General features: G+C 46.4%; 1 protein-coding gene across 1 annotated transcript in view; it reads left to right on the forward strand.

Moving 5' to 3' along the window:
• Positions 1–829: 829 nt before the first annotated feature.
• LOC126263275 (uncharacterized) overlaps positions 830–16,193 on the forward strand; it is a 59,101-nt gene continuing 43,737 nt past the window's right edge. The window contains exons 1-3 of the mRNA XM_049960360.1: positions 830–1,049; positions 4,942–5,034; positions 14,217–14,515. Of these exons, the coding sequence (XP_049816317.1) occupies positions 830–1,049; positions 4,942–5,034; positions 14,217–14,515 (612 nt within the window). The remainder of the gene's footprint in view (positions 1,050–4,941; positions 5,035–14,216; positions 14,516–16,193) is intronic.

Raw genomic sequence — 16,193 nt, forward strand, 5'->3', positions numbered from 1 at the left:
TGTTTATGGATGTTCAACACGGTTTCTTTTTCTGCACACAATAATTCAATAAAAGCACGCTGCTTGTAACGTGAGTCGTATGTAGACGCCATTTTGACAGTGTACTATGGCTCTGCCATGACCCGCCAGGCTAGCCGAGAGCGCTAATGCGCTGCTTGTATGCGCGCCAGTCCCGGATCGAATCCGCCCGGCGGGTTAACGACGAGGGCCGGTGTGCCAGCCAGCCTGGATGTAGTTTTGAGGTGGTTTTCCACATCCCACTAGGTAAATACTGGGCTGGTCCCCAAGTCCCGCCTCAGTTACACGACTCGCGGACATCTGAACACGTTCACACTATTCCATGGATTACACTGGACACAGACAGCTGGGGTACACTAATTCCGTCTCAGGGGAGGGGGGAGGGGGGGGGGTGGTACGGGGTGGCGGCAGAAAGGGCATCCAGCCACCCCTTAACATTAATCTTGCCAAACCCGAAACCAACAATGGCGACCCTACGAAACCGCGGGATATAGGCACCAAGTGACAGATGACTTTGCCATCTGCCCAACGGTTCAAAATTTCACTGGTACAGAACAAACATCAAATGTGAAGCACCAACAAGGACGTCGGTCTATGTATATTTATTGCTTTTTTTTTAAAAAAATTGTCAGGCATTACTTATTGAACGAACCTCGTATTATGTGGCGATCGCAAGTGTACACTAAGCAGCCACTGTGAAAAACCCGATAAATCAAGCCACTAATTCAACACACATTTGTGAATATGCCTTTTATTTGAAACATAAGCACTTGATTGGAAATAAAAGTAGAAAGTAAGAGAGCGAGTGAAAATGGCGCATTCTTCATTGTCCTCAGAGGAGGGCGCGGCTCGCGCCGCTGCAGTCGCCGCCACCCCCGCCGCCCACGCCGCCTCCGGCGCCCTGGACAACAGCACATCGGCCGGTGTGTGGGGACGGGCCCCGCGGTCGCCGTGTTCCTGCGCCGACGGCCAGTGCGGCTGCTGCACCGGCTTCCTGCTCTCGCAGCTCAACATCAACCTGCGCCAGAGGGGTACGCACTTACCTTACCTCGAGAGTTCTCACAGGCACCGCAGGCAAGTGTCTGGGAAGTGAGGAAAAGCCAAAGATGGACACTGCTCGCCATTAAAATTACAACACCAGGCGAGTTAGCAAATAAGGAAATTTTACTCATTTTATGTAGCCTACACAGTGTAGTAGGAAGAATACAGCATTAAATTTGTACACAATTTGAAGGTATGAAGAGAGATTTTGCTGCAGGAAACAATCCCTGAAAGGGTAAGGAATAAATGAAGGTCATATGGACGTATGGGATAAGACCATTTCCATGGGGGGGGGATATACACTTCCCACTTGAAGCTGGAGACAAAAGATATTTGACAGTTATCCAAATATCAACAGGAAGCAGATGTCGTACCAGCATGTGGTAAGTCACACGACCGCGTGGAACATTCTCCAAGACAAATGTCACTATCTGTATCACATTCTTTCGCTGGTTCGATGCACAGGCCAGCACGGAGATGGGATTTCTGTGATCCATCGTACCCACAGATGAAGCTAATTCTACTAGGGGCAGTGTAGTCAACCTCCAACGTTGGGCTATATAGATATCCCACGACAGGACGATAGCGGATCGTCAGCACTGGGTCAGCCTCAATGTGTGGGTTGCGATTACTGGCGACCGCTTCATGGGGCCATTCATCATTCTACAACGCCTTAAAGGCGAGTCACATCTGCGCTTCCTATGCGTGACCCTGCCTCCCTGCTGCAAGATGTGCCTTTGGTGGTACAAACAGTAATGTGGCTTCTACATGACGGTGCTCGAGCTCATTCCTGTGTCAAGTGTGGAGCTACAACACTAACATAGACAAATAATTCTTCTTGCTTAGTACATCCTCGTCCTGCTTTCATTTTTGAAGCATATACTGTTAATGATCTTTTCTCTTCAAGTGCGTGTACCTCCCTTGGAACAGCTTTCTGGCTGTATGTCCATATCTCACAGCTTTTCCCCTTTTAACAAAATCGCCCTGCATACTCTGCGGAATTACATACACAGAGCTGTCACCTCTGTCAGCAGCAGCTCCAATGGCATCGAAATGAAGTGAGCTTTGATGACAGGTATGTGTACGCTATTCCATGTCACTTCATCTCTGTGCTAGACTTCACTAACGGTAGTGGATGCTGAGTGGTGACATATTAGTCTCCTGGCATCCATGGCCAAATGTTTTCAGTGGATCAGAGGTCTGAAGAACGTGCTGGCCGGGGTAGTACTCAAACACCCCCTACATCCAGGTAGATCAAACAGTATGGGTTACGTGTGGTCTTCTGTCATCTTGCTGAGAGATAACGTCACGGAGATCTCGGAAATAGGACACAACCACTTACATCAACACGTCAGAAATTTAAAGCCTGTTATTCAAATTACCAGCTATCCAAATCAGAGGTGTGCGTGTAATGTATCCAAGTGCAACCTATACCATCACACTAGGTACAGGAGCCATGTTAGGGTGACGAATGCAGTCTGGCAGCATTCGTTCATCTTGCAGCCTCCTCTTGCATATTCACCCCGATGGTGATGATGCACGCAGAACTGACGGTATTCTGAAAAGATGACGTGGTGCCGTCCTTGCACCCAGTGTTCCCGTCGGGAGCAAAACCGCCGGCTTGCCTCCCCTGCTACCATGCCAAGGGAAGCCAAAACACTGCTCGCCGTGATGCCACACTGTAAGAGCTCCACACAGTGCCGTACCGTAAATCTGGACACTTGTCTCGCTGCAAACGAGTCTATTTACTGACTCAAGGTATGTGACGTGGCTGAGTGATCCCACGCAACCAAGCAAACAATGTGACTCTCCTCTCGGGCGCTAGTCGCGTCGGGCCGTTGAGATTCTGCAAGCCGTTGAGTACTGCTCCCCTGAGCCCATCGATTCCATATCCACATGTCTGGAGATATATTTACTGGAAAGATAAATGCAGCGTCAATGGGTCAAAACCATTCCACTGTCGGACTGCAGCACGTGCCATTCGGTATCTCCTTTGAACACGAAGCATAATGCGATTTTCTTCCAAACAAACAACATTCAAATTTGATTTCTGAATGAGAAACCCACTGCGTAATTATGCCTTAGAATCTACACTGAAGCGCGAAAGAAACTCCTTTAGGCAAGCATATTCAAATACAGAGATACGAAAACAGGCAGAATATGGCACTGTTGTCGCAATGCAGACAAAGTGTCTGGTGCAGCTGTTACATCAGTTACTGCTGCTAGAATGGCAGTTTATCAAGCTCTGAGTGAGTTTGAACGGCGCCCGAGCGATGGGACACAGAATCTCAGAGATAGCGATGAAGTGGGGATTTTCCCGTACGACCATTTCACGAGTGTACCGTGAATATCAAGAATCCGGTAAAATGTCAAATCTCCGACATCGCTGCGGCCGGAAAAAGATCCTGCATGAACGGGACCGACGATGACTGAGGAGAAACGTTCAACGTGACAGAAGTGCAACCCTTCCGCTACTTGTTAAAGATTTCAGTGCTGTGCAATCAACAAGTGTCAGCGTGCCAAACATTCAACGGAACATCATAGATATGGGCTTTCGGAGCCGAAGGCCTACTCGTGTACCCTTGATGACTGCATGACACAAAGCTTTACGCCTCGCCTGGGCCCGTCAACATCGACATTGGACTGTTGATGACTGGAAGCATGTTGCCTGTTTGGACGAGTCTCGTTTCAAATTTTATCGAGCGGACGGATGTTTACGGGTATGGACACAAACTCTTGAATCCATAGACCCTGCATGTTAGCAGGGGTGTGGTCAATCTGGTGGAAACTCTATAATGGTTTGAGGCGTGTGGAGTTGGAGTGGTACGGAACTCCTAATACACCTAGATACGACTCTGAAAGGCGACGCATACGTAAGCATCCTGCCTGATCAAATGCATCCTTTCATATCCATTGTGTATTCCGACGGACTTGGGCAATTGCAGCAGGACAATGCGACGCCCCACACGTTCAGACTTGCTGAAGAGTGGCTCCAGGAATACTCTTCTGAGTTTAAACACTTCCGATGGTCACCAAACTCCCCAGACATGAACATTATTGAGCATATCTGGGATACCTTGCAACGTGCTGCTCAGAAGAGGTCTCCATCCCCTAGTACTCTTACGTATTTATGGACAGCCCCGCAGGATTCGAGGTGTCAGTTTCTTCTAGCACTTACTTCAGACATTAGTCGAGTCCATGCCACGTCGTGTTGCGGCACTTCTGTGTGCTCGCCGGGGCTCTACACGGTATTAGGCAGGTGCACCAGATTCTTTGGCTCTTCACTGTAGATGGCGTTACTCCAACCTGCTTTATGAGGTTGCACTGAAAAGCTGATCCTATACATATCCAAGTGTGCAAAAGACTTCATGCCAAATTGACGTTTGTTGCCTGCCTCTTTCGTGTATCCGTTATTTTAATGGGCAGCAGTGTACAAAATTGTCTGGAGTAACAAACGGAAGGGGACATAATTAAACAGTGATGAGAAAACAGACAATGGGCTCCTTATATGGAAACATTCAGTAAATGTTTCCAAACATCATTTGTCATTTTATATGTAGCACTTATATCCACCATGGAAAGTAAGCGAAACAAGTACCTGATAGGGCAATTTTTACGCTTTCTTAAGATAGTGTCACTAGTTTATTTCAGTCCTTTAATATTGGGACAACAGTCATGTGTACCTCACATCTAGCATAAGTTACTAGTGCCACGAAAGCTTCTACTATTCAAAATATCGATTTCAGTTGTACAAAAAAATAGATTCCTGCTTCGCAACAGCCTGTATTCTATTCGTTAAGCTCTAATAGCAGTGCAACTGCATTACTTAGTTTCATCAGTAGGTTAACTACCAACAATTTATCCGTTTTTTTATGTTAACAGGTTGTGTAAATGTGACATACGATCCGGATGATTTTGCTATGAACATGGCGTTATACTTCAACGATCGTGTACTTTACTCCAATACGGTGTCAGGTAAGTACAAGATATATATTTTACTAGTTATCATACAATCTTTGTTACATTACAAACTCTTCTGTTACAGAACAATTTTCAGCTTTACAAAATACCTGTAGACACTAAATTTGGTTACTGTTAACTATTTTTGTTACACGTCTGAGTGTGCTTTTCTGTCAACGACAGGGAATAAACGGTTCATAAAGACAGTCTAAACGGCTTGAGCAGTAAATCAACCATCAACCAAAAAGTTAATTTGAATGTAACGTCATGCACGATAGGGTGGTTGAATTTCGGTTCCAACTGGTGCTGTTGTCGTAACAGACATCAGTTTGAGATAAGTTTTGTATCGAACTCACAGTATGTTATTTAATAAACTCATGTGTTTTCGTATATGGTACACTACTGGCCATTAAAATTGCTACACCGAGAAGAAATGCAGATGATAGTTATTCATTGGACAAATATATTATACTAGAACTGACATGTGATTGCATTTTCACGCAATTTGTGTGCATAGATCCTGAGCAATCAGTACCCAAAACAACAAACTCTGGCCGTAATAACGGCCTTGATACGCCTGGGCATTGAGTCAAACAGCTTGGATGGCGTGTACAGGTACAGCTGCCCATGCACCTTCAACATGACACCACAGTTCATCAAGAAAAAGCTGGCGTATTGTGACGAGCCAGTTGCTCGGCCACCATTGACCAGACGTTTTCAATTGGTGAGGGATCTGGAGAATGTGCTGGCCAGGGCAGCAGTCAAACATTTTCTGTATCCAGGAAGGCCCGTACAGGACCTGCAACATGCGGTCGTGCATTATCCTGCTGAAATGTAGGGTTTCACAGGGATCGAATGAAGGGTAGAGCCACGGGTCGTAACAAATGTGAAATGTATCGTGCACTGTTCAAAGTGCCGTCAATGCGAACAAGAGGTGACCGAGACGTGTAACCGATGGTACCCCATACCATCACGCCGGGTGATACGCCAGTATGACGAATACACGCTTCCAATGTACGTTCACCGCGATGTCGCCGAACACGGTTGCGACAATCATGATGCTGTAAACAGAACCTGGATTCATCCGAAAAAATGACGCTTTGCCATTCGTGCTCCCAGGTTCGTCGTTGAGTACACCATCGCAGGCGCTCCTGTCTGTGATGCAGAGTCAAGGGTAACCGCAGCCACGGTTTCCGAGCTGATAGTCCATGCTGCTGCAAACGTCGTCGAACTGTTCGTGCAGATGGTTGTTGTCTTGCAAACGTTCCCATCTGCTGACTCAGGGATCGAGACGTGTCTGCACGATCCGTTACAGCCATGCAGATAAGACGCCTGTCATCTCGAATGCTAGTGATACGAGGCCGTTGGGATCCAGCACGGCGTTCCGTATTACCCTCCTGAACCCACCGATTCCATTTTCTGTTAACAGTCATTGGGTCTCGAACAACGCGGGCAGCAATGTCGCGATACGATAAACTGCAATCGCGATTGGCTACAATCCGACCTTTATCAAAGTCGGAAACGTGATGGTACGTATTTCTCCGCCTTACACGAGGCATCACAACAACGTTTCACCAGGCAACGCCGGTCAATGCTGTTTGTTTTTAATAAATCGGTTGGAAACTTTCCTCATGTCAGCACGTTGTAGGCGTCGCCACCGCCGACAACCTTGTGTGGATGCTCTGAAAAGCTAATCATTTGCACATCACAGCATCTTCTTCTTGTCGGTTAAATTTCGCGTCTGTAGCACGTCATCTTCGTGGTGTAGCAATTTTAATGGCCAGTTGTGTATATGCAGTGACGGAAACGTAAAGTATTACATCAAGGACACCTGGACCAAAACTAGCAAACTGATATTCCACTACTTCCACACGTGTGGGACATGTTAAAATTTCATTCTTATACGACTTTCTTTTCGGTGCAGTAGTATGGTATGAGTACATGCTGGCTATTGGATGTGTCCATCGTTACTGGAACTTCTCGGGCGGAGATCACAACACGATTTCTCCAGAGGAGGTGCATGTGCAGCTGATGCATCTCTTGCTCTTTGAGAAAGGCCAAATGATTGGCGTGAAGGAATTGGAAGTATCATACTAACAGCAGAAGAACCACAGTACGGGAAGGTCGTAGGGTCGTTCCACTGGCTCTGACGAATAGACGGATGGTACCAACTGAGATGCGGACAGAGGTTACAGCCAGAGTGTCACCACGAACTGTCGGGAAGAGATTACTGGTGTCCGGGTTGAGATCTCGCGTTGCAGTGCGCCGTTTACCACAGACGGCAGAGGCTTGCAGGGTGTGGAGCGGAAGTCTATTGGAACATTGGGTGGCATCTGTAATATACAGTGATGAGTCTCGCTTCTGTTTGTCTTTATCAGATAATGTGCCTGTAGAAGAACTGGTGAAACGTGCGGGCTTTCAAATAATATAATGAAATTATGTGATGTGTGGCCCTTAACTACGTACTCTCCGACTCAACGTTGCAATATTATAAGTTTTGGCTGGTTTCGTTGTCTAGGGGCTGGGATACGTAGTTGCCGCATTACAGGCCAAATAATGCTGAGTCTACAGTATACGATAAGAATACACAAATGAATCGAATGGACGAAGGTTTCTATCACTCGGCAATTGCGAATTATGAATGTAACATATAAATTTATAAATGAAAGATTGCAATTAAATAAAATCTGCAAGGTACTATCTTAACGACCTTAAATGATGAGTACGATAGTAGAAGTACTTTTGAGAATGCGGTATATTTCTGCAAAACACTTATTGGTGTCAATGGTCCAGCAATTAAGTAAAATATAAGTTGAATAACAGGAAAACAATATATTCCTACTGCAAGTAATTAGCTATAACAACATAGCTCCCGAGATATTCACTTCTAAACGTACACTACGTCTTCACTGTAGAAGCCACGGAAATCTCACAAGTGCACAAGTCGGCATTACAAATATTTCTATCTCTCGCGACCACGTGCAAACTGCTCCACTTCAAGTCTTTCCCACGGCTCCGTGTCCTTCGCGCCGTCGAGTCCAGCACTTTCCGTGTCCTCTGCCCCGTACTCCCCGTCCAGAACTGCCCCCCCCCCTCCCCCGAGTCCTATCTCGAAACGATCCTCCTCTCCCACTTCCATACAGTCTCACCATTAACGAGCGCTGTGATTGGCTAGGGCGCTCCCTCCATGTCTACAAGCGAACGTACACTCACAAACTTACACTCCTGGAAATGGAAAAAAGAACACATTGACACCGGTGTGTTAGACCCACCATACTTGCTCCGGACACTGCGAGAGGGCTGTACAAGCAATGATCACACGCACGGCACAGCGGACACACCAGGAACCGCGGTGTTGGCCGTCGAATGGCGCTAGCTGCGCAGCATTTGTGCACCGCCGCCGTCAGTGTCAGCCAGTTTGCCGTGGCATACGGAGCTCCATCGCAGTCTTTAACACTGGTAGCATGCCGCGACAGCGTGGACGTGAACCGTATGTGCAGTTGACGGACTTTGAGCGAGGGCGTATAGTGGGCATGCGGGAGGCCGGGTGGACGTACCGCCGAATTGCTCAACACGTGGGGCGTGAGGTCTCCACAGTACATCGATGTCGTCGCCAGTGGTCGGCGGAAGGTGCACGTGCCCGTCGACCTGGGACCGGACCGCAGCGACGCACGGATGCACGCCAAGACCGTAGGATCCTACGCAGTGCCGTAGGGGACCGCACCGCCACTTCCCAGCAAATTAGGGACACTGTTGCTCCTGGGGTATCGGCGAGGACCATTCGCAACCGTCTCCATGAAGCTGGGCTACGGTCCCGCACACCGTTAGGCCGTCTTCCGCTCACGCCCCAACATCGTGCAGCCCGCCTCCAGTGGTGTCGCGACAGGCGTGAATGGAGGGACGAATGGAGACGTGTCGTCTTCAGCGATGAGAGTCGCTTCTGCCTTGGTGCCAATGATGGTCGTATGCGTGTTTGGCGCCGTGCAGGTGAGCGCCACAATCAGGACTGCATACGACCGAGGCACACAGGGCCAACACCCGGCATCATGGTGTGGGGAGCGATCTCCTACACTGGCCGTACACCACTGGTGATCGTCGAGGGGACACTGAATAGTGCACGGTACATCCAAACCGTCATCGAACCCATCGTTCTACCATTCCTAGACCGGCAAGGGAACTTGCTGTTCCAACAGGACAATGCACGTCCGCATGTATCCCGTGCCACCCAACGTGCTCTAGAAGGTGTAAGTCAACTACCCTGGCCAGCAGGATCTCCGGATCTGTCCCCCATTGAGCATGTTTGGGACTGGATGAAGCGTCGTCTCACGCGGTCTGCACGTCCAGCACGAACGCTGGTCCAACAGAGGCGCCAGGTGGAAATGGCATGGCAAGCCGTTCCACAGGACTACATCCAGCATCTCTACGATCGTCTCCATGGGAGAATAGCAGCCTGCATCGCTGTGAAAGGTGGATATACACTGTACTAGTGCCGACATTGTGCATGCTCTGTTGCCTGTGTCTATGTGCCTGTGGTTCTGTCAGTGTGATCATGTGATGTATCTGACCCCAGGAATGTGTCAATAAAGTTTCCCCTTCCTGGGACAATGAATTCACGGTGTTCTTATTTCAATTTCCAGGAGTGTATTTAAGCATATATGAAATACTGGAGTTACATTTAAGTAACTTGAAATTAAGTAAATATTCCTATGGCTGGAGCATAAACATGCTCTAACACATATTATTAGATACACGAACAAATTAAATATATATCAAAGGAATAGAACAAAGGGTAGGCCAGTAGCCTAATATCTCTGTGCTTTCTAAAACACAGTAAATATTTAACCAATTTCTTGATGAATAGTATATATCGGATATAAACAAAGACATAGATGAATAAATATATTTATAAGCATGCTACTACCTTTTTTTCGTGTAACTGTGGAGTACTTATGGCCTGACGCGATCGATATTAATCGGCCACTTTGACCTCCAATAACTCATGTACTATTTCAGTTACATGCCTGTAATTCATACCAATTTAGGTTTACACTAATAGCTTTCTAAAGCCATGGCAATCAACAAAATCGGATGAAGCGTTTATATTTTGGAAATTCGTTGCTGGGTGTTACCTGTATAATTTACTGTCAGATACTAGACTTTAAACTAATAATGATATTGAAAATCTGATTACACCATCAGAATTGTTGTGCAAATAATAGTAATGCGCATGTTTCTGCTGTGTTGGCAGAAGAGCCAACACCGTGTTGCTAGAGGAGGCCGAAATGCACGCGTTTAATTACACGCAGACTGGCGTGAGGTCTGGAACAGTTAAGGGAATTTTTAGTAGCAAATAAAGTACGTAGTTGATGTAATACTTAACTTTAATCAATAATTGTAGAACATCGGTCTGACGGTACAGGCATCACAAGTTAAATATCTATTGATAATGGCGCCTTGCTAGGTCGTAGCAAATGACGTAGCTGAAGGCTATGCTAACTATCGTCTCGGCAAATGAGAGCGTAATTTGTCAGTGAACCATTGCTATGAACGTCGGCTGTACAACTGGGGCGAGTGCCAGGACGTCTCTCTAGACCTGCCGTGTGGTGGCGCTCGGTCTGCAATCACTGACAGTGGCGACACGCGGGTCCGACGTATATTAGCGGACCGCGGCCGATTTAAAGACTACCACCTAGCAAGTGTGGTGTCTGGCGGTGACACCACAGTTTCTTTTTGAGGTATCATGATTCATCTGGCTGCTATTAATTTCTATACGAACTGTGAAATTTCTGTCAAGAAGGTTTCACAAAGTCCGCCATCTTTGGCACTCTCATCGACACAGCGTCACCATGGAATTCCCAACCACGCGGTTCTTGGACCCCGGTTAAAGTTCGGCACCAAGCCGGGCCCTGGCTTGCCGATCAGCCTGTGCGGCCACGCCAACTCCGAACTTAAAATATTTCCAGGGCGCCACAACTCGCCCGTTACCTCACACTCTACAATACAAGACATTATAATAGCGCGTCTCGATATTTTTAAGCATATAAAGCGCCTCACATCAATATGATATTCACTATTAGAGACTTGTAGTAAGTACCCATGAAAAGTAACAGGTCCTCCTTTCACGTACTTCTCTTTACATCTGTATAACAACAATACTGCACCGTGGCTGTTATTACTACTAAAACGTGTAGAAACGTAAGTAAAAACAGGTGAATACATGTAATATTGAAGTTTCGCTGTTACCACAAATTGCAGACAAGCAGCGACGTCCCAGTACTGCGAGACTAGCCCAGTTTGATGTTGAGAACATGCGCAGTAGGCTACGCTCACTCCTCAGGTATTTATACTCTGTGATTTTAGCCATGGAAAACACCCCCGTACAGTAGCACCACCTCACTGTCGGCAGTACAAACGGCGGTAGTAATTTTCTCCAGGGATTCGCCAAACATAAGCTCTTCCATCCGATTGCTACACGGTATAGCGTGATTTCTCCAAATCACTCTTTTTCCAATCGTACAGTGCCCAATGGCGCCGCACTTCACACCACCTCAAGCGCTGCTTAGCGATGTCTACAGAAATGTGCAGCTTATGAGATGAGGGTCTGCCCGACCACTGTAGCCCACTGTTTTTAATTCTCTTCGCGCTGTCATTATCCTAGATGGACTGCTAGCAACAGTTTCGAAGTCATGACATCTGCCTGCTCTTGGTTTAGAGTGACTGTTCCTTCGTGCTCCACTTTAGAGTCACATCACCAACAGTCGACTTGGGCAGCTGTAGAAGGTCTTAAACGCCGCTGATGGATTTGTTACTCAGGTGCCATCTAGTGACCACCCCACATTCGAAGTCACTCAGCTCTCGTGACCGACCCAGCTGCTGACAACACGGTACTGGGTGCCTAGTCTGTATCTTTCCGCCATTGTGCCGATAGCTTCGGTACTCAATAGCACCGAACGGTCTAGTACTCGAGTTAGAGTCCCTGCGTTATTCAGTATGCATTTCGGTAGCGATACCGTTCGGGTCTAGAGAACCGAAGCGCTGTTGTTGGTTCGTGTCGCGCAAGCCAATCAAAATCAAGCGGCCGCAGATCCGCGCATGCGCACTGCAGCGCGCACAGCGCCACGAACAAAAAGCGGCTAGCAGACGACACAGGCGCGCTATTCTTCCAAGTACCGAAAATTGCGTTCACGTTGCCATAACGCATGACGCCGCATTCCATCGAGCTGACGTGCCCGCCTTCATCGCCCTTGCCTCCTCCATAACAGTATCACGCGCAGTATATCAATTTCCATGATTCTCAGCTGAAATGCATAAGAATTTTTACAGTTTCTCTGACCACATGTTTCCATTTGACTGTATTCTGCAGATTGTCGAAAATGCCGCATTACGTCATCTTATTCTCTTTCGCACTGACATCGTGTTTTGGATTTTACGTTTCGGAAAATGAGTTAGGAGTAGTGTGTAGTACCACATTGTACTAATACATCTACAAAAACACCCGAAAAATTGATTCTGAGAGTTTCAAAGAATAAGAAAATAAACAGAATGTGGTTATAACTCGCTCCTAGAGATCCAAATGATTAAGTAGCCCACTTCCCTATATGATGCGTCAACGATTTGGATCTTAAAAACAAAATTGAAAAGAAAACTCATTTTCGAGAGCTCCTGCAGTTCGTCGAAGTTTATAACATTCATCTCATGAATGAAAATGTTTCGTATATGGTGCTATAGTCTAAAAATATTACGGCAGAGATGGTTCATCTCTGTCTGCTGTGGTTGAGGATTCGAGTGCATATAAATACTTGTGACAAACAAGATTATGAAGATGACTGCTGCTAGTTACACTCCTAGTAATTTAAGCTGTGCTCTTAGATTCCTGTCTAACCGCATGCTCGGAAATCGCTACATATTCGGAAAAAATTGTGAATTATTTCTGACAAGAAAAAATATAAAGGTCACTGTCGGTTGTTTAACTCACAGCAATTTCATCTCCAAAAATTTCATATTTCATATTTTAAACACACAGGAATCACGAAATCATTAATGTGGAAGTGCGCTCTTAAGTGTAAGTAATAACGAATATTGCAGAAAAATCTTAACTTACACGAATAACAATGTCTCAGAACGTGTTGCATATATGACGATGAAAAAAATTTTTCCATCTATCCATGCGCGAACCTGTGACCTTTCCTATCGCATTCCCGCGCGCTACCCACTTGGCCACGTCAAACAACAGAGACACAGTGCTCATTTGTTTTAGTATCGTGTAGAGGAACGTAGGATGACTTCGTTGCCAAACGGTGCTGCGTAAATTATAAATGCGTGATAGTTTGGAAGGTTTCCAATATCAGGCTTCGCATAATTGCTTCCCATTGTTACTTGAAAGTTGTAAACACGTTTCAATAGTTACTAACTAACCCATTTATGGGAAAAAGTACACAAAGGCACTAGTAACGTCAGTTCACACTCATGTAATATACGTAGGCAGAGTCGATGTCTTGAAGTTTTATGATCTTTAAACTCATATTTGCATAAAAGTAACACTATTTTGAGAGAATATTGACCGAAAACCTTTTTTTTGCTGTAATCATTCACAGTAACAACCTAACCTAACCACATTTCTAACAAAGGAAAATAGTCTATTACGAACTCACTTTTCAACTGGATGCGTTCTCTGGTGATTCTTTAGTACCACAGTCGCTAAATCCAAAGCTAAAACCGCTAAATATGTTTAAAATAACAAATTATAGGTGTACATAAATCACAGCTTACCGATCGACAGGGCCAGACCGAAATCCAAAACCTCTCGGTACAATTGTCGTAAAATCGGTGGGAGGACCGTTCGGTAACAAGTCTCAGAAGCTTACTGAATAGGATATATTGGTTAAAGAACCGAAAATGACGTCACTACCGAGACTAACCTACTAGACCGATCGGTATGAACGATACAGAATAGCGCCCCTGTTTGGCTCCTTTTATACTGGCGGGTCCGCTTCTCGTGACATCTACCGGTCAATTCCGCATTACACAGCGGTGTCCAGATCCTTTTGATCAGATAGTCTATCTCCCTGCAAACAAATAAATAATTAATTACGATACTGTAGTTCACGGAGATGGTAATCAAAACTTTATGACTGCCGCTAAACTGAAGTGGCAGCTGCAGCAGGTGGCAGCGATGACTAGCCAGTGTTCTCCGACAGGGAAGAACCCGCGGCCGGTGTGCGTGTCGGTGCCGCGGCTGCCGATCCTGCAGATGTGCGTGCGCTTCTCGAACGTGTACCTGGCGGGCCGCAACATCCACGCGTGCGTGTCGCTGCTGGCGCGCTGGGATGGCGACCAGGTGTTTCGGCGAGACCTCGACTGCCTGCGCCTCGGCGCCGACGGCGTCGCCGTCGTGACGCCGGAGCAGGGCGGCGGCCTGCCGCTCGGCAGCACCGGCGGCGGCGACGACGACGACGACGACTACGACGACCCCGAGGACCCGGACGCGCAGAGCGCGGCCGCCGACAGCGACGACGACGACGACGACGATGATGATGACGATGACGACGACGACGACGACGATGACGACGACAGTATTTTGTAGACTCCCTGTTTTGCTGGAAACGCTCTCGATCAACTGTGCAGCTGCGGCTGCGTTATACATCTCAGTCAACATGATTGTGAACAGGACTCCAATATCATCGAGACGGTGTTCAATCATTTTTCAATAAAGAAACGTGTGGCGATGTGACTATTGTAGTGTCAAGCTGTTTTAGAATGTGAAGGCAGAATAGCGCAAGTTTAGTTGTAAAGCAGATTATTTTGTTTCTTCTGTAGACTTCATACAGGGCCAACACCATCGACAAAATTGTCCGACGGTATTTTGCGAATATAATGGACCCCTTGTCCACAGTGTTTCTACTAAGTAATTAGATTCCAGTTGATCTCGTAATCCATTTTTGTGTCTGCATTACACTACAAGTACCTGTACAACAGTGTCAATGTCGACTGTATGCACTTTGTACGTCGTTTCGAAAAAAGTTTTTTCCAGTCATTCACGGTACTTGCTGCTAACATCGGTAATGTCCACTGCACTCTTGAACCTTGCATTCGGTACTGTTCAGTTTTGTCAGGGGTTTACTTTTCTGTTAACAGAGATACAAAACTCTATGGCTAAGTTCATAGATATGCTCCTCGTGTATGGGTTCACTGAGTGAGTGCAATGGAAAAGCTTCACAATGCACGACATGCAACTCTATCTCTCAGCGTGGCAACGACGTCACAATACTTTTGCATCTGAAGGCTGTCGCATTCATACACAATTTGTGTTGCACTTTTTGGTGAATGTATATTTCCGACTTTTTCACCGTTCTGAAGTTTTTTTCACAGAAGCGAAGTTAATGGGTTAACAAACCGAGTACATTATATTTACATTATCATTGATTAAAAGGACACCGGAAATCATGGGTCTCTTATCCAAAAATAACCTTACTAATATCTCTGAGAAATTTGTGAAAATTTCACGGTGGAGTTCGAGTTCTCCCAGTATATTACTTTGGAAATCTGAGCTCAAATCGTCTCAGCAGACAACTATAGTGTTGTGATCGAAAGCTCTTTTGGCAAATGCGTTACGCGAAGTATGTTAAAAAAAATAGTCGAATTTTTAGTTGAACTGTGTCTCCTCCAGAGTAGCCCTCCACCACCACAACCACCATCACTCGTCAAGTACTCTACTCAGACACTTCCCGCGTTGTTTCCACTTCGCCACACAGCTGAAAACCTTAATGTGGAACGTCCTTCAGTTCAAAAAATGGTTCAAATGGCTCTGAGCACTATGGGACTCAACTGCTGAGGTCATTAGTCCCCTAGAACTTAGAACTAGTTAAACCTAACTAACCTAAGGACATCACACACATCCATGCCCGAGGCAGGATTCGAACCTGCGACCGTAGCGGTCTCGCGGTTCCAGACTGCAGCGCCAGAACCGCGCGGCCACTTCGGCCGGCCGTCCTTCAGTACCCTCCTTATTGTCGGACCCAAAACTCGCATATCGTTAAAGCTAAGTGATGCAGGGCGTTGTCATGGTGAAGGGACGACAAGTTATTGCAAACTTTGTAAAAACAAACTAGCTGAGATCCTAATCTCATCTGCAATTTTTCTGATAGACGAAGAATACTTCCACCAGTGTCTTAATT

This window comes from Schistocerca nitens, chromosome 6 (assembly GCF_023898315.1).
Source record: "Schistocerca nitens isolate TAMUIC-IGC-003100 chromosome 6, iqSchNite1.1, whole genome shotgun sequence".
Lineage (NCBI taxonomy): Eukaryota > Metazoa > Arthropoda > Insecta > Orthoptera > Acrididae > Schistocerca > Schistocerca nitens.